General features: G+C 36.9%; 2 protein-coding genes across 3 annotated transcripts; both read right to left on the reverse strand.

Annotated features, from left to right (window-relative positions):
- Positions 1 to 2,082: 2,082 nt before the first annotated feature.
- LOC113666185 (uncharacterized) lies at positions 2,083 to 4,651 on the reverse strand. Of its 2 annotated transcripts, none has more exons than XM_089200982.1 (4): positions 4,179 to 4,651; positions 3,584 to 3,702; positions 2,862 to 3,200; positions 2,083 to 2,585 (listed from the first exon to the last, which is right to left on the reverse strand). In XM_089200982.1, the coding sequence occupies exons 1-4, from the start codon at positions 4,288 to 4,290 to the stop codon at positions 2,229 to 2,231; spliced, it is 927 nt and encodes a 308-aa protein (XP_089057108.1). In that variant the 5' UTR covers positions 4,291 to 4,651; the 3' UTR covers positions 2,083 to 2,228. The 2 variants fall into 2 exon arrangements, with proteins under 2 accessions (XP_089057108.1, XP_089057109.1); XM_089200983.1 differs by having other exon boundaries at positions 2,862 to 3,188; positions 4,179 to 4,350.
- A 3,935-nt stretch (positions 4,652 to 8,586) lies between these two features.
- LOC149047864 (uncharacterized) lies at positions 8,587 to 12,548 on the reverse strand. The gene is made up of 3 exons (XM_089200984.1): positions 12,329 to 12,548; positions 9,780 to 10,145; positions 8,587 to 9,473 (listed from the first exon to the last, which is right to left on the reverse strand). The coding sequence occupies exons 1-3, from the start codon at positions 12,458 to 12,460 to the stop codon at positions 9,117 to 9,119; spliced, it is 855 nt and encodes a 284-aa protein (XP_089057110.1). The 5' UTR covers positions 12,461 to 12,548; the 3' UTR covers positions 8,587 to 9,116.
- Positions 12,549 to 17,716: the final 5,168 nt, after the last annotated feature.

The following is a 17,716-nucleotide window of genomic DNA, read 5'->3' on the forward strand; positions in this document are numbered from 1 at the left end:
AGATCACTGCATTGGGGCTTGTATCTCGTACCAATCAGATCACAGCATTTCCTTAACGACTACTTTTATAGGACGCTGTTTCTAATCTCAGTAACGAACCTATTTTACTCTGTGTTTTAGCGTGATTGACGGATTGAATGGTGCATAACTCCGGGAATATTCGGAACGTCTATTGCCACACATAAGATGTATGTCACTTGTAAATTACGACTCAAAAGTGCATGTCATTTTCAACTTCCACGTACTTTCAAGGTCCAACTTTCCTCTTGAGTCACGATTATAAAATCCATTTAGAGGGCATTTTAGTCATTTAAAGAGAGACACAACAAGAACCGAAACAAAAGGGAAATTACCTTTCAAGTTCATATGTTTATCAAGATTTAACCCTTTAAACCCTAGAAATATAATCTTGTTAAAAGTAGTATTTCGAATCATCTTTTCCTTTACCCGAATCCTGCGACTATTTGACAAATTATCCGAATAGTGAGTTCCCCGAATAGTGAGTTCGCTGTCTGATTTGAGGCCTATGATGGGAAATCGCACCATCGCGTAATATTTAAAGGCTTGTTCGTCATAGCATTTGGTAGAAAAAAAAGGAAAGCTTGAGGAAAAAAAGTTTTCGAAGCAAAAACACAGGAAAGAAAGAGAGGTCACCCAGAAGTGTAGAACCAGCGACCCTCAGCCTCTGAACTTTATAGCGACCGGCACAGTTCGTGAGGTCTTACATGAGCTGGTGTTACTTTCTTACTTGCGTACCTGACATAGGGCTTTTCTGGCTATAGACCCGTGGGCCTAAAAAGCTTGCAATCTTTAAAAGTTTTTATTATAAACTCTAAATTCAACAAAGGGCATCAGAAGAGTAGATGCAAATAATTAGAAACATTTACACCGAGAGAAGACTGTAGTGGTTACTTTCATGATTTTTGCTAATTTATGGATCCCCAGATTAGTTTTCCCGCTTGTCGGTTACGTTGCAGATTTTGTGAGGAGATGATCTAAAATTAGGAGCATCAAATAACGAATTCAGATCCAAAGATCCCTTGTGTTCTCCACTTTTCTTTTTGTATCCGCAGGAATTTGATCTATACCAGTTCATCTATAAATTTTAGTCTTTAAAAAAACCGAATTTGTTTGACCTTTGGCGTTAACGATAGACAGTCAACACAGTCCATGTTGACACTGCTTTGGAGAGATATTTGAAGTGAACATCTTTATTAATTTTATGGTCCCAAGGGTGTTAATCTGCCTCAAAATTTGCACTGTTTCATGTTTAAAGTCTTAACATTAGACTTTTCAGTCGACGGATTTTTTGTCAAGGTCGTTGTCAGCTTAGAATTTTTACTTAAGCTCAGTAAAAGTTTAGCTCAGTAAAAACGAATTAAAGTGAAAAATTACACCAATGTGTGTTTTCCTCTTGATATCTCGACCACTGTTGCAAACAGCGTTTGTTCAGGAACGGGGGAAAGTTCAATTTTCTTATTCTCCACCGAAAAGCTGCTTTACATATCCAAAGCGAGCATAAGGCAGGACCTGTCTCAAACCTCGTCTCTGTTTAGATTACTCGTGACCATATTTGGTAGTAATTTTCGAAATGAATACTTTGTTTTATTGTACTTAAATGACAGTGTTCTTTCGAACAAAATTTTTTCCTTTTTATCTGAAATCGCTGAAAGGTAATCATGATAGTCTTTTTGTGGGAGATTGAAGCGTAAAGGCCTCCTGGAAATTAAAAAGAAAAATTTCTTGGAGTCTAGTTCCATCTAGCGAGCCTAACTTTGATGGAAAAGCATCAAGAACTTGGAAAATGTATAAGTAGATTGTATGTGGTTGTACTCTTCAGTAGCATTTACTTTGCATTTAAGAGTACGAATATGTCTACTTTCACACTGACTTGGTCAGCAGAACTGTTACGGGTAGTTTAGTTTATTCCAGTTAGATTATTTGAAGTGCACCAAATGAACAAGAAACGAAGTTCAACGTAAGAGGCATTCTGTCTTCTAGGAAGGAAGGAACTATTTGATTTGCCCCGCCAATTACGTGCTCGGTGGAAATCAATGGAATCCTTCATATATGCAAAAGATATCTGAGTACTTTCCTGGACTTTATTTCTAAAGTTTTAAATCTTTTATAGGCATTGCATTTCTACATAGCTCCAAGAATAGTTCCAAGTTCCAAGAATAGTTTTCTTTAATTTGTCTAAAAAGTCCAGTTTATCACGTGTGACGTGTTTACTGCTGAGCCTTTGACACCTCTTCGATGAAGATCCGAGACATTGTGGCCCAGCCTGTGTACGCGTCAGCATTCTTATGGCCAGTGTTGCAGCTTCCAACCCAGAAACCCACTCGCACCTTTCCTTTGTGAATGTTGTTACAGTGACCTTCAATATGGCGGTGACGATGAAGATCGTGGTTCTTCCCAGTTTGCATGTAAAACGCGCCTTCGATGGGGCCAGGAGAGCTGCACTCGGCGCCATTAAAGGTGAAATACCAACGGCTACAGCAGCCGTCACATCCATTAATCCTGAGGTTACCAGCAAAGTAGACATGGAGGGAAGTGTCTGTGAAGTTCTTCATGAACTCGCAGTTCTGTCCAGAGAAAATGATCATTATGGGTAAATGTAGTTACAACATCCAATAATTAGTTTGTCTTGTACCTATTTATCTTTCGCCACAAAAATGGGAAACTTAATTACATTGAAACTCAAAAACCATTTTCAAGGCTGTTAATGATACAATTCAATGATTAAGAAAGTTGTCACTAATCTTATGCTAAATCACTCGGTCCCAGTAACTCTTTGTCAGTAACCTCTTAATGCTAAAGACAAAAATTGCAAAGATCAATATCTGTTGAGTTATTATTACTTGGATCACTCCCGAGTCTTTGCCGTCTCCACTCTTCCATGTACATTCTTTCCAGTTCATATGCGAGGAAAGCTGAGACGCCCCTGTATTTTCACTCTCGCCTTTCTCCCCTCGCTGCCCCTTTTGACCTGTAGGACCCTGGACACCAGGCTCTCCCTTCGGACCTTTGTTTCCTTGAAGGCCAGGAGGTCCTTGGGGCCCAGCCTTTCCCGGACTGCTCCGGTCTCCTTTTGTTCCGTCACGTCCATCACGGCCAGGTGCCCCAGGAGATCCCGGCATGCCATGCATTCCAGGAATACCATTTGTCCCTGGTTGTCCGCCATAACACTGTGAAAGAGACTGTGATGGAAACAAAAATATAACAACCAAACATTTAGTCCCTCCATCAAATATTGGTAAACACAATGGACAGGTACGGTTTTAGAAATTAAAAATATGAATTGCAGAAGAAAAACAGGAAAACAAATATTTGAGGGGATTTCTCTACTGAAAAGGTCATGCAACCACAAAAAAATATATCATTTTAAAAATCCAATCTCTTCTCAGTTTTACACCATGTGTCTAGCAATTGACGTTTTTACCCCCTTTCTGGAAATTGTTGAAAAAGGAAAAGCTTCAGTCAGTGACGCAGTCAATTCGCCATAAAGAATGCAATGGAACTAAACGTATTTCCTAATCACTTTTCACTCTTTCCCAAACACTACTAAACATACGGGACTTACTTTGTTGTCGGCTGGTTTGCTGCTCTTGTTACTGGTGCCAGAACACATGGTGATCAGTGGTAGAATCAGTAAAATTAACAGGGTTTCCGAAGAAAGGTTCATTATTGTAAGCTGACGAGCTGTGGATAGACAAATCAATGACTACAAAGGAAGTTAACTATTGACCAAATTGAAATGCACAGAATAAAGAAAACATTGAGTTTTTGCTGGTTTACTGATTGTTCCTTCTCTTCCAAAATCAAATGTGACCTTAAAATGGCATGATCGGAACTTCTACATGCAGTGGATGGGTTTTGTCTCGAGAAATGGACATCTTTATTTAAATGAAGTGATGGTTTGAGGCCACATTTCTTTTTTTGTAAAAGACATTATTTTTGTCGGAATCTTTAATCATTCTTTGAGGCAAAGCACATGATACGTACCATGTATAACACCAAGAGAGTATACAATGTTTATTTTCTCTCGATGATACTTTTAAAAATCAATGAAATAGGACTTTTTGGTAAGTAATGTAATATTTTTATAAACATCTTTGAGCCAAGAAACTTTTTAAGAAGTGGAGAAAATTTTGTGTTAACATATGTCGATAGCATACCTTCCTCAAAAATTGTAGCCGCACCTTCGTGTCTTATTGCAAAATGAACAGAAATCTGTTCTGAAAAGCGAAAAAAAACAGCAGTAACTGAAGTGTTATTAGGCTGTTCCATATTTTGTGACAATCAATTCGAGAGTTATTCATCTTTAGGTATTCTTCGTACTTTGGTTTTTCATGTAGATGTACCCAGCTTATGTGATGATTTTATCTTCTTATCTTATTTGATGAAGGTTTTTTTAAAACGAACAACTGACTTTCAAGGCTTGATTGTGATATTTTACGCGAAAAAACCTTGTTACAATATAGCAAACTCTCTCTGTACACACCGGTAGCCCGGTTACTAAAGTGTAAGCCGTGAATTTGCCAGTGCCAAACCGATATACACGTCAGATCAAAATCGTTCTAAAGCATCAGCCATGTTCCCTAAATCTCGTCTAAAAAGCGATCCACTCACCTTCAAAAATAACTTGACGCTTGCAATGAGATTTTCGAAACGAAAGGAATGAACGCTACCGCAAAACAAGAGAAAATTTTCGTGTTATCAGCTTTTCAGGAATAAAAATTGAAGAAAATACGAAAATGTAAACAAAACTGAAATATTCGCCTGCACGATACTTACCTCACTAGAGACTGTTTCGAGTGTAAGTGAAATTTTTTTTTTCCACATAAGAAAACGTTTCTTGTTTACTTGGCATCTCGTCCTAACAAGTTTGAGAAACAACGGAAGTGTTTAATCCGTTCTAAGGTTCATTCTGTTGTGTTTTATCATTGGCCAGTGCAGATACTTTAATTTACTCAGCTAATTCGTCCAGTAGGATGAAGCCTTTCATTCTTGTTACGGTTACCTCGTCTCATTTGTTGCATCTTCTCCAGGAGTCAACTACGATGTGTCTAATGTGTTCCTGCCTGAAAATGTTGAAGAATTGGCTTGAATTGTATCATAAAATAGGTAAAGAAGGTTATGGATGCGTTTTTGGAAGAATATTTCCTTTTCTGTATTTCTAAAGCTCCTAATATAACGGGGTTTACATTTGAAGTAACTGGATTGCCTTACATTTAACACGTTCATCAATATTATATCTTGAGAAACAGAATTTCAAATGTCTTTATAATGAAGAAATATTAATGTTTTAAGTATCGTTGTATAACAACTGGTTCCATAATCTTGCTTTTATTTGGTCCGCTCTACTGCACTAAAAAACGCTCATATCAATCAAACATGGCAACTCAAGTAATGCATTTCCTTCATCAACGTTCATGATTAACTAGAAAATGGTTAATTCTTTTTGACATTGTGTTTTCTTGTCAAAGGTGGTTCCTAATATGATTAAAAAATACAACACTTTGTATTACTTGCCTAGCTGCCTCATAAATTGATGAAAATCATAACTTTAATTTACTAACGGAGGAGAGCTTATTTTATCGATGAAATAAAATCAGAGTTTTTCCGATATAACCGTTTTATTATTCAAAGTTTTCATGCGTTTAACAAGTATAACCACAGAGTTTCTATCTTAGATGCTCAAGAACCTCAAAGATGTGCAAAATATTGTTGACTATAATCGTTTTTGGTGACTGCGTTCGAGACTTCAAGATTTTGAGACGTTAAAAATATCTTCACTTCAATTCAATTATTAAGTTTGCGCCTTTGTTTGATTGTGTCCCTTAACAGAAGATATCGGGAGAGCGCTGACAAAACAGAATGGTTTAGGTTCCATGTAAATATCGTTTTAATAATCAAGTTGCACAGAAAAAGAGTAAAGAATTATCCAACCTGACAATCATATGGTTGCAAAGACGACGGTCGTTTTCATCACTCGGTACATGACGAAATGCGAGATTACTAAAGTTTTATTTTGTTTACTAAATGAGCTTCTCGTCGAGACAAGTTTGTGTATAATGAATCAGTTTAAAAGTCATTTTAATGAATAAAATGAGCCGTGAGTGACCGTATTGGATTTTCCTTAAATCGGCATTTTGTTGAAGTGAATTTTTTTTACTTAGTGTTATAAGAATACACTTGCGTAGAACCCTAAAATAAATGGGGCGGGAAACTAACAAATAAATACGAGGATATTTCTTCGGTTTTGTACACAAAACATGGCTGTGTCGTTTTCCACGACACCTTTCATTTGCATATCGACAAAACAAAAGTGATCATAGCACCCGGTTCCTTTTTTTACTTTTTCTCTTTTTTGCGGAAAAATTACTGCTAAAATCGAGATTTTTTATGTTTAATTAAACTTTTATGGAATTTTAGTAAGTTACATCCTGTAACTAAACAGGTCTGCTTGATTTAAACTGTTCGAAATAAAAGGTAAACAATCTACGTTGCTTGCTATTTATTCACTTGGTGAACAAAAACCAGAGACAACTACAAAGTCTAGACGGAAGAGAAAAAAAAGAAACGGATTATTTAATTGACTCTGGAGAGAGAGAGAGACCATTTCCCCCTTTGAGAGGGTTTGAGTCACACTATAGTTCTATAATTAATGCTGAGTGCTTTGTGATGAATAAACTTCCTTTATTCATCGTTCGTAGTCTACCTTGTTGAATAAATTTTTCTATTTACCTCAGCCCAATCTCGATTTTTTTTTCCCATTCACAATCAAATCTTCTCATGGTTTACACTCTTGAGACAGCTATTTGGTGTTTATGATGACCACCAACCGCGATATCGGGTAGGAAGACAATTACTTTATTTCAAGCTTGCCATCGCTCCTCTTAATTGCATTTAAATGTAAATCATACTAACCAGTAACGCTGAGAATGGACCTTCAAATTCCATCGCAGGAGCGATAAGGTGTCTTTGGGACACATGACTGTTTGCAATTCCCTGGGAGCAGAGCTGAGTTAAAGTAGAAAAATGGGAGAGGAGTAATGTAACGTGTAAATCAATCGGGATAACAATATATCAGTAACAGAATAAATGACAAAAGCCTTACATGGAAAATTGAGTTGTCTTCAGAGTAGTTGCATTTTAGTTGTTTTATCTATGAAGAATTTAAACCAGTATGATCATATGACACTGGCTATGGGATAAATTATGAAATCTTAACCTGTTCTGATTCTTACGCTTGAAACTGAACAAAAAAAAATTGATATGAAAAATGGTTGTGATTGCATTTAATTAAGAATAATTCAGTGCAAAGAAACTATTTTTATTCAGTACTTATAATTTAGTGCTTATAACCGAGATAAGAGGTAAATTACTCTTCAAGTTCACAAGATTAATTAAGATTTAACATTTCAAACCCCAAGAGTTACTCAGTAGCATCTAATTTCTCCTCACAGTACCATTCCTATGATGGGAAATCGCACCATCGCGAAATAGTAAAAGGCTTGTTCGTCATAACATTTGGTAGAAAAAAGAAAGTAAAAACCAAGGAAAAACAAATTTTCGAAGTAAAAGAAAGGAAAAAGAGGTCACATAGAAGTATAGAACCAGCGACCCTCAGCTTCCGTACTTTATAATGCCGGCACAGTTCGTGAGGTCTTACTTGACCTTATCTTAGATTCTTACTTGCGTACCCGCTTGCAATCATTAAAATGTTAATTTTTTTAACAAACTCAAAATTCAACAAGAGGCATCAAAAGAATGGATACAAATACTTAGTAACATTCATACCAAGAGAAGACTGTAGTAGTTACTATCATGATGGCTGATAATGTATGGATCCCCACATTAGTTTTCCCGCTTGTTGCGTCGCAGTTTTTGTGAAGGGATGAATCAAAATTAAGAGCATCAAATAACGATTTCAGCTCCAAAGACCCTTTGCGTTCCTCATTTTTCTGTTTGTATCCACAGGAATTTGATCTACACCAGTTCATCTAAAAATTTCAGTCTAATAAAACCGAATTTGTTTGACCTTTGGCGCCAACGATAGACAGTCAACACAGTCCATGTTGATACTGCTTTGGAGAGACATTCGAAGTGAACATCTCTATTAATTTGATGGTCCCAATGCTGTTAACCTGCCTCGAAATTTGAAATGTTTCACGTCCAAAGTCTTGACATAAGAAATTTGATCCTACGGATTTTTGCCAAAATCGTTGTCAGCTTAGAATTTTAATTCAAGTTTAGCTCAGTAAAAACGAATTAAAGTGAAAAATTACACCAATGTGTTTTCCTCTTGATATCTCAACCACTGTTACAAACAGCGTTTGTTCAGGAACGGGGGAAAGTTCACTTTTCCTATTCTCCACCGAAAAGCGACTTTTCATATCCGAAGCGAGCATAAGGCGAGACCTCTCTCAGACCGCTTCTCTGTTCAGGTTACTCATCACCGTATTTGGTGATAATTTTCGAAATGTATTGAAATGTATGTTTAGTCTTGTTGTACTTAAATAATAGTATGTCCTTTCGAAAAATTTTTTTCCTTTTTATCTGAAATCACTGAGAAGTTAATCATGGCAGTCTTTTTATTAGTAATTGAAGCGTGAAAGAAAAATTTCATACAGTCCAGTTCCATCTAACGAGCCTAACTTTGATGGAAACGCAATTAGAATTTGGAAAATGTATAAGTAGTTTGTATGTGGTTGTACTCTTCAGTAGCATTTACTTTGCATTTATGAGTACGAATAAGTCTACTTTCACACTGGTCAGCAGAACTGTTACGGGTTGGTTGGTTTATTCCAGTAAAATTATTTTAAGTGCACCAAATGGACAAGGAACAAAGTTCAACGTATGGCGCATTCTGCTCTCTAAATGCAACTAGGACACCAGTAGGAACTATTTGATTTACACCGCCAATTACTTACTTGGTGGAAATTATTGGAATCCTTGATATATTAGATATTTGAGTACTTTCCTGGACTTTATTTCTAAAAGGTTTAAATCTTTCGCGGGCATTGCATTTCTACATAGCTCATCTACAAGTTCCATGACTAGTTTTCTTTAATTTGTCCAAAAAGTCAAGTTTATCACGTGTGACGTGTTTACTGCTGAGCCTTTGACACCTCTTCGATGAAGATCCGGGACATTGTGGCCCAGCCTGTGTACGCATCAGCACTCTTATCGCCACTGTTGCAGCTTCCAACCCAGAACCCTACTCGCACCTTTCCGTTGTGAATGTTGTTACAGTGACCTTCAATGTGGCGGTGACGATGAAGATTGTGGTTCTTGCCAGTTTGCATGTAAAACACGCCGTCAATCGATCCAGGAGAGCTGCACTCAGCGCCATTGAAGGTGAAATACCAACGGCCACAGCAGCGGTCACATCCATAAATCCTGAGGGTACCAGCAAAGTAGACATGGAGGGAAGTGTCTGCGAAGTTCTTCATGAACTCGCAGTTCTGTGCAGAGAAAATGATTCTGACGGGTAAATATAGTTACAACATCCAAGAATTAGTGTGTCTTGCACCTATTTATCTTTCGCCACATAAATTGGAGACTTAATTACCTTGAAACTCAAAAACTATCTTCAAGGCAGTTAATGATACAATTCCATGGTTAACAGTAAAGTTGTCACAAATCCATTGATAAATTACTCGATCCTAGTAACTCTTTGCTCCATAAGAAAATGCTGCTGCTTTTGTCAGTAACCTTTTGATGCTAAAGACAAAGATTGCGAAGATCATTAACTGTTAAGTTACTCTTACTTGGATCACTCCCGAGTCTATGCCGTTTCCTCTCTTCCATGTACATTCTTTCCAGTTCATATGCGAGGAAAGCTGAGACACCCCTGCATTTCCACTCTTGCCTTTTTCCCCTCGCTGTCCCTTTTGACCTGTGGGACCCTGGACACCAGACTCTCCCTTTGAGCCTTTGTTTCCTTGAAGGCCAGGAGGTCCTTGGGGCCCAGCCTTTCCCGGACTGCCCCGGTCTCCTTTTGTTCCGTCACGTCCATCACGGCCAGGTGCCCCAGGAGATCCCGGCATGCCATGCATCCCAGGAATACCGTTTTTCCCTGGTTGTCCACTGTAACACTGTGATAGAAAAAGAAATAGTAACCAAACATTTAGTGACTTCATCAGATATTAGTAAGCAAAATGGAGAAATACGGAGCGCAGAAGCAAAACAGAAAAAAATTATCTGAGTGGTTTCCACTGCTAAAATGGTCACGCAACCACAAAAAAAAGTTCAAAGTAAATAACCTCCTGAGAAGAGACAGATCTGGAGAACAATAGAGAGGCAACCGAGTGAAGGCTGATTATAAGGAGAAAAAGGATTCTTCTCTTTGACGCTACTGAGCACGTTTGTTGTTGTCTAGCGGCTGAATCTCAAAATACATATTGAACAGAAAAAGGTGTAAGCTTCCGCAAGCTACCGGGAAGTTAAATATTAAAGAAAATATGACTAACAAAAATAACGCGCGAGGACGGCTTGCCAGCCCTGCAAACCCAAAGAACTACTAAAACAAAGACTTCAGGTTGTCCTTGAACAAATTGTTTTAGAACCACGGTTGCCAAGAGACGGTGAGCCTCGGTTTAAAAAGGAGGCAGGGTTACCAAACAATGGTGTGTCAAGGTGAATGTGTACGCGGGTCGTTAGAAACGTCTAAACTGGAAATATTTGAAGGAAACTGCGGCGTAGCGTTGGTTTCATAGGAAAGATTGAGTTTTTAGTGAATTTAAATGAAACTAAGGTATATAAGCTTGGATTCTGCGTTGGATTTGTGGCCGCTTGGTCATTTTGAGCTTGAATTCTTCGCTTCTCGGATTGGGAGTTCAGAACTTTTCTTATGAAAGTAGTAAACCTAGAAATGGATAACTCGCTAAAATGGGTTCTTTTCAACATAGTAAGCGGTCAGAGAGCAAGCGATGCAATGTGGAAGTAAGGTGAGGTGTTTTCATTTAGAATTTGACTGTATTATTTATTCCTAAGAGCGATCGTAAATATCCCCATACAAACTCTTATAATTTCGCCACGACTCTCTATTTCGTAAGATGATCATCTCACAGCTGGAGCTTGGGCCGCCTGTGACAGAAGAGGCTCTTTAGCGCGCGTCTTAGATGACGAAGCTCTGCCTCACACAGGTCACAACATTTAAAACAGTTTAAAATGAAAAATCTTGCGATGAGGCTAATTTTAAGCCCAAAAGATTAAAATACCACTCACAACTTAAAGCTAAAAGCTGGAAACAAACAAAATTTAATTCGAAAGTGAAATGTGATCATCGCAGTAAATTTTCCAATTTAAGCAATTGGAAAGAAGAAGCCTGAAGCCTGATTTTTTTCAGGCTTCTTCTTTCCAATTGCTTAAATTGGAAAATTTACTGCGATGATCACATTTCACTTTCATCTACAACCGCAGTACAAATATGAATTATTTCATATAAACTTCACAAAATTTAATTCGGAACAACTTCTTCCTTTTGTCTCCATTAATTAATTTTGGAAGGTGTTTCTAATCAATTTTGTCGATCGGTGTTTACACATACAAAGGATGATCTTCAAGTCTATCATTTCTAACTTGTTGCATGCCAACCAGGGCTGTTCTCAAGTCCAAATGACTCGAGCTCAGTAATACACCGAAGTTGGGTTTCTGAAACTGTAACAATAATTCGTTTCATTCAATTAGCAATGTGAAATGAATCCCTCGTGGGTACTGTGGTCTTCTTAAATAAAATAACTATCACTCTAGAGCTAGGGTTTTTTTTTTTCAGGAAAAACAATCTTTACCTTTCAAATTGAATCGGTTACCTAGTATATTTCTTTTGACCGTTATCGCAAGAGCACCACTAGCATTTTCCATGACCTAAGCAACTGAGCTGTTCTACGTTTCTACTCGACAGAGGTTTCTTCCCCTGAAGAAGAACCATGTTGCGTTTGAAAAGTAAATGGATGCATTACTCTCTCTGGATTAAAACCCAAGTCGAGAATTCAATCAGTAGCGCTCTCCTCGCCGCTGTTTTCCTTGTTTACATCTATCTCAGCAGAGATTGAAGTCAGTACGCTTGACTATTGCTACATAACAGTTACGTCATAACAAAGATGGCGATTTTCAATTTTTGGAACGAGATTGATCGCAACAAAAATGTTTTAGCTCAAATGAATGGCCGGTTAGGACGATGCAATTTAGGAATTTTTGATTCAGGTAAACTTCTTCTAGATCGTACTCTCCCTTTAAGTCATCTGAATTTTATTACAAAAAACCATTTCTATTTGTTGAAATGGTTACTTCAATTTTCTAATCGTACGGGACTTACCTTGTTGTTAGCCAGTTTGCTGTTCTTGTTACTGGTGCCAGAACACAAGGTGATCAGCGGTAGGATCAGTAAAATTAACAGGGTTGCCGATGAAATGTTCATTGTTGTAAGCTGATGAGCTGTGGATAACATGCAAAAATGACCAGAAAGAAATTTTACTATTTGAAGCGCAAATTGAAACGCACAGAATACTTATATGATATTTCTATGTCATACGAATACATTGAATTTGTGCTTGTTTACTCTGTGTTACTTCTTTCCCAAAATCGAAGAAGAAATGAGTTTTGTCAACATTATAAATATATAACTGAAGAAGTGGACATCTTTGTTTAAAAAAGCGATCGCTTTAAGGCCAGCATTTCTGTTTTGGCAGAAAGCAATATTTTCTCAGAATCCTCATTTATTCCATAAGTGAATCATACTTAAGAAAATACTGGAACAAGTAACATCAAAATATCATCCCTTACCAAGAAAACAACTCTGAAAAACCATGTTGTCAAAATGAAAAATTAATTTTTACGTGAAATAATACATTTTTAAACACTTTTTCACTAGCGATGTAAATTGTGGTTCGTTAGCTTTAGCCTGTCAGCCTGATGTTCTGTATTTTAAAATGTCTCTTTCAAGAATTTGGTATTTGTTTGGTTCACCGAAATGCATCTATCTTTTTGAAAAGCATTCCATTTTTTGCGACAATTGCATCGTCTTGTAAAATTTGTATTTAAAATTGTCTTTGAAAATATTCACATTTTAAGGGGAAAAAAATACTGCGTACTGAGGTAAAGTGACAATTACAGTCAAACTCATAACTAAACTGCAAAAACAAAAAGGCTTAACAAAATAACAAGCCAGAAGGGATTTTTGGAACACTGACAAAATTAGACATTGATAAAGATTCTCAGGTTTTAGGTTTTTTTACCTGTGTTCCCAAAAATTTTTCAAGCTTGAAGGCGAAGAAAAATAGCAGTAACAGAAGTGTTGTTAGGCTGTACGTACCATATTTTGTGAAAATCAATTGAGAAATATTTATCTTTTAAAAGGTATTCTTCGTATCTTGGTTTTTCATGTAGATGCACCAAGTCATTCGATAGCTCGTGTGATGATTTTATCTTATTTGATGAAGGCTTTTTTTTTAAACGAACAACTGACTTTCAAGGCTTAGTTGTGATATTTTACACCAATAAAACCTTGATACAATAAAACAAACTCTCTCTCTTTACATACCGGATGCCCGGTTGCTTAACTGTAAGCTATGAATTTTTCAGTGCCAAACCGATATACACATGAGGTGATTTTCAGATCAAAATCGTCGTAAGGGCATCAGCCGTGTTCCCTAAATCTTGTCTAAAAAAGCGATCCACTCCCCTTTAAAAATAACTTGACGCTTGTAATGAAATTTTCGATACCAAAGGAATTAGCGTAACTGCAAATCAAAAGAAAAATGTTCGTATTATCAGCTTTTCAAGAATATAAACTAAAGAAAGAACGAAAATATAAACAAAACTAAAATATTCGTCTCCACAATACTTACCTCACTTAAGACTGTTTCGAATGTAAGAGAAAATATTTTTTTCTACATAAGAAAACGTTTCTTGTTTACTTGGCATCTCGTCCGAACACGTTTGAGAATCAACGGAAGTGTTCAATCCATTCTTAGGTTTCATTCTAATGTGTTTTATCATTGGTTAGTGCAGATGTATTAATTTACTCAGCTAATTCGTCCAAGAGGATGAAGCCTTTCATTCTTGTTACGGTTGCCTCGTCTCATTTGTTGCATCTTCTCCAGGAGTCAACTATGATGTACCTAATGTGCTCCTGCCTGAAAATGTTGAAGACTTGGCTTGAATGGTACCATTAAATAGGTAAAGAAAGTTATGGATGCGTTTCTGAACAAAATATTTCCTTATCTGTGTTTCTAGAGAGCTTTTTTGTCGACGAAATAAAGTCAGAGTTTTTCCGATATCACCGTTTTATTATTCAAAGTTTTCATGCGTTTAACAAGTATAACCACAGAGTTTCTATCCTAGATGCTCAAGGACCGCTAAGATGTAAAAAATATTGTTGACTAAAATCATTTTTTGGTGCCTGTGTTCGAGATCTCAAGATTTTAAGACGTTAAAAATTTCTCCACTTCAATTCATTCAATAAGTTTGCACCTTAGTTTGATTGTGCCACTTAACAAAAGATATCGGTGGAGCGCTGAAAAACAGAGGGTTTACGTACCATGTAAATATCGTTTTCAATAGTCAAGTTTCACAGACAAAGAGTAGAGAATTATCCAACATGGCAATGATATGGTTGCAAAGGCGGTGATCATTTTCATCACTTGCCGAAATGCGATATCTCTAAAATTTTATTTTGATTAGCTTCTCGTCAAAACAAGTTTGTGAATAATAAATCAGAATAAAAGTCATTTTAATATCGGTTTTGTACACAAAACATGTCTGTGTCGTTTCCCACGACACATTTTATTTGCATATCAACAAAACAAAAACGATCATCTTACCCGGTTCCTTTCTTCGGAAATAGTACAACTAAAATCGAGATTCTTGAGGTTGAGTTAAACTTTTATGTAATATTATAAAGTAACATAAGTAACTAAACGGGGGTTTGTCTGCTTTAGACTGTTCGAAATGAAAGGTAAATAAAATCTACGTTTGCTTGTGATTTATTCACTTAGTGAACAGAATTAGAGAACAAGAACAAGGTCTAGCGTGAAAACCTTCAAAACTCAGACTGTCTATTTTGTTTTCTCTTTAAGGATTTTCGTCCCTGCTCACTTTATAATAACGTCAATTACGACGCCTGGTATGTTTACAAACCTTTGTTTGGTTCTTCTGTTGCTACTTGCCGGCTCGCTTGTTCCGAAATTTTACTTTCAATTAATGAAATAAAGCTAGAAAGAAGTCCCGGAAAAGGTCGGACACAGTACAATTTGGTAGATGGCGTGACAGCTTTAGCTCAGCTCTATGCTCTACACTCTCATATAGCACGCTCTTTCAACCAATGACAGTGCGCATCATATCCGAACTTTGTTATAATTGATGATGTCTCATTCTGAAATTTGATTCAAATTCATTGATCTTTTTATAATTTCTCTTATGGCTTAAAAATAACATTGCTGTAGCAGTTAACTTTTAAATGACAAGCATAAACCGTTATTCAGTGGCTATGGAAATTATTGAAAGATACTCACTGAGAAAGATCATGATCTTCGTGCGTAGTCCATGATAATTAAAGTTCTATTTTACCAGAAATAACTTTTAATTGCTGGTTTAAGGGTAACAGTCACATCCACTTTTCCAGGCTTCTCTGTAATGTAATCGCTGATATCAGTACAGCCAGTTGCCAGAAGTTGGTGTCGACCGCCGCTATGACGCTTCTCTGCCAAGACTAGTAACGAGTAGCATTGACCTCTCCCTTCCCCTGAAAATTTACCACCAGGAATTAGCTTCCTCCTTCCTTTTCTTATATCGAGTCTTGCAACTTCTAAGAGTTAACCATATTCAATTTGATAAATGAACGTTTCGTTCCTCTCATTTTGGTCTCACGCGGTACTCAACACCGAAATTGAACTCAGCCAAAATTCGAAAGCGCCTATTTTTTCTTAATTCAGTTGATCAGGGCCAAATTAATCTTGTTTTCGAAATAATTTCTTTTCTCAGAGCTGAATTTTTGATTAATTTCCAATCAGCAGAGTAAAAAAGCCCGAAGTAAGTAATTTGACTCCAGATGAGCCGCTCCGAAGACTCAAACACTTGGGAAAGAGAGATAGGAAATACTTTTTCCTCGTCGCTCACCACTTTTTCTCTGGCAAATCAATAGTCAGTAGTAAAACAGATGCTGTGATCAAAAACTCATCTGCTCTCGCTTTTTCCCGAAGAAAAGGTTAGAGAACACAAGCCATAGTTGCCTCGTACAAGATCTCTCAGATGAACTCAAAGGATTTCTGTTTCGTTCATTGTGATGTCATGTTACCATGAAGATGATTGCTTCAAATTCAATCGCGCGCGCTCAGGACGTTGACTTGATTGAGTTTTTGCAATAACTGGAGTTTCTCCATAACAATAGAAATAGAAGTGTCTATACGAGGAAAATTGCTGCATTTAGGAAGCAACCACGCCTTGTTGGATCATTTCGTAGAGCGCTGGACTGCAGTGTAGGAGGTCGAGGGTTCAAGCCCCTGACGAACCAACACTCAAATAAGTAAATTCGTTGGCTATGTAGGAATATTGAAAGGTAGGCAGTCTAAACTGCATTTTAAATTACACGCCTAATAAGATACATGAAAAAATTACTCAGTCTTGATTGGTTAAGATAAATGCAGTTTTCAGGTAATTCAATGCAAAAGAGGGTTAATTCAGTGCAAAGAAGTAACAAACCAGACTAAATAATTCATTGAACTGAATTCGGCAGGAACTTAACAAATTATATTTTTAGATCTACTGAGAATAATTCGCTGATTCAGACAGTAAAATGCTTTATCTTTAAAGAAAAAAAAATTCTTTAGGTTGTCCTAGGAGAGCATAATCTTTTGGTTTTCCGAAGATCTACCGATCACATCTATGAAGATAATTCTGTAAGGAAAAGTTTCGTTTTCAATCACGAGCCATCATGAAATGATTGTGAGATGTTAAGCGTATTCTGACGGCTTCACGGCAAGGATTGAAAAAATGACATTTTAGTTTAGGCACTAAATGATTTGTTATAAAGGCATTCTTCTTCCTTTAGTGTTTGATGCGCCATATAATCTCTAGTAGTGCTTCGGACTACGAAGATGCTCTTAAATCGGGTGAAGTTCGGCATTTTATTGTTACCATCACTCACTCATTTCGATAACATATGTGGCTTCGATTGCATCAGGTTGATTTTTTCCTCGGCAGCTATGAGCAACATGAAGAAATCCGGAATGAGAATTGACAGCGCAGTAAATTGAGTTTCAAAGGCATGACCATTAGTAAATACAGTTTTTCTCCCATTTCTACGGATCCTTTCGTCTATTTGATTCTACTTTAATTTTTTGTGACGAAGGAACTGTAAAGTTATAAACAATGTCATCTAATAGTTCATCATGTTTAGAGACCTTGAATTTCCTCCTAAGGTTGTCGTGGAAACTTTCGTGGAGAATTTTTTTTTCGGAGTTAAGTGTTTTGAGCTTTTGGGTATGATTTACTTATCGAAACTTTTTTTGGTTTTTTCTTATTCTAGAATTTGCGAATTTTCAAAATTGTGAGTTCGAGTTCAAAAACAAATCTGAGGTCCTGTTTTACGGATTTCTTACATAATGTTTCCTAAGTATTTCTTTTAAGACTCTTTCAAGATGAAACGAAAGTTTTCCGATCCGACTCAGTCTCCACCCGTCAAGGAATCTACCAGAGAATTCAAGCA

The sequence above is a fragment of the Pocillopora damicornis genome, chromosome 3, assembly GCF_964200805.1.
Source record: "Pocillopora damicornis chromosome 3, jaPocDami1.2, whole genome shotgun sequence".
In the NCBI taxonomy this organism is placed as follows: Eukaryota; Metazoa; Cnidaria; class Anthozoa; order Scleractinia; family Pocilloporidae; genus Pocillopora; species Pocillopora damicornis.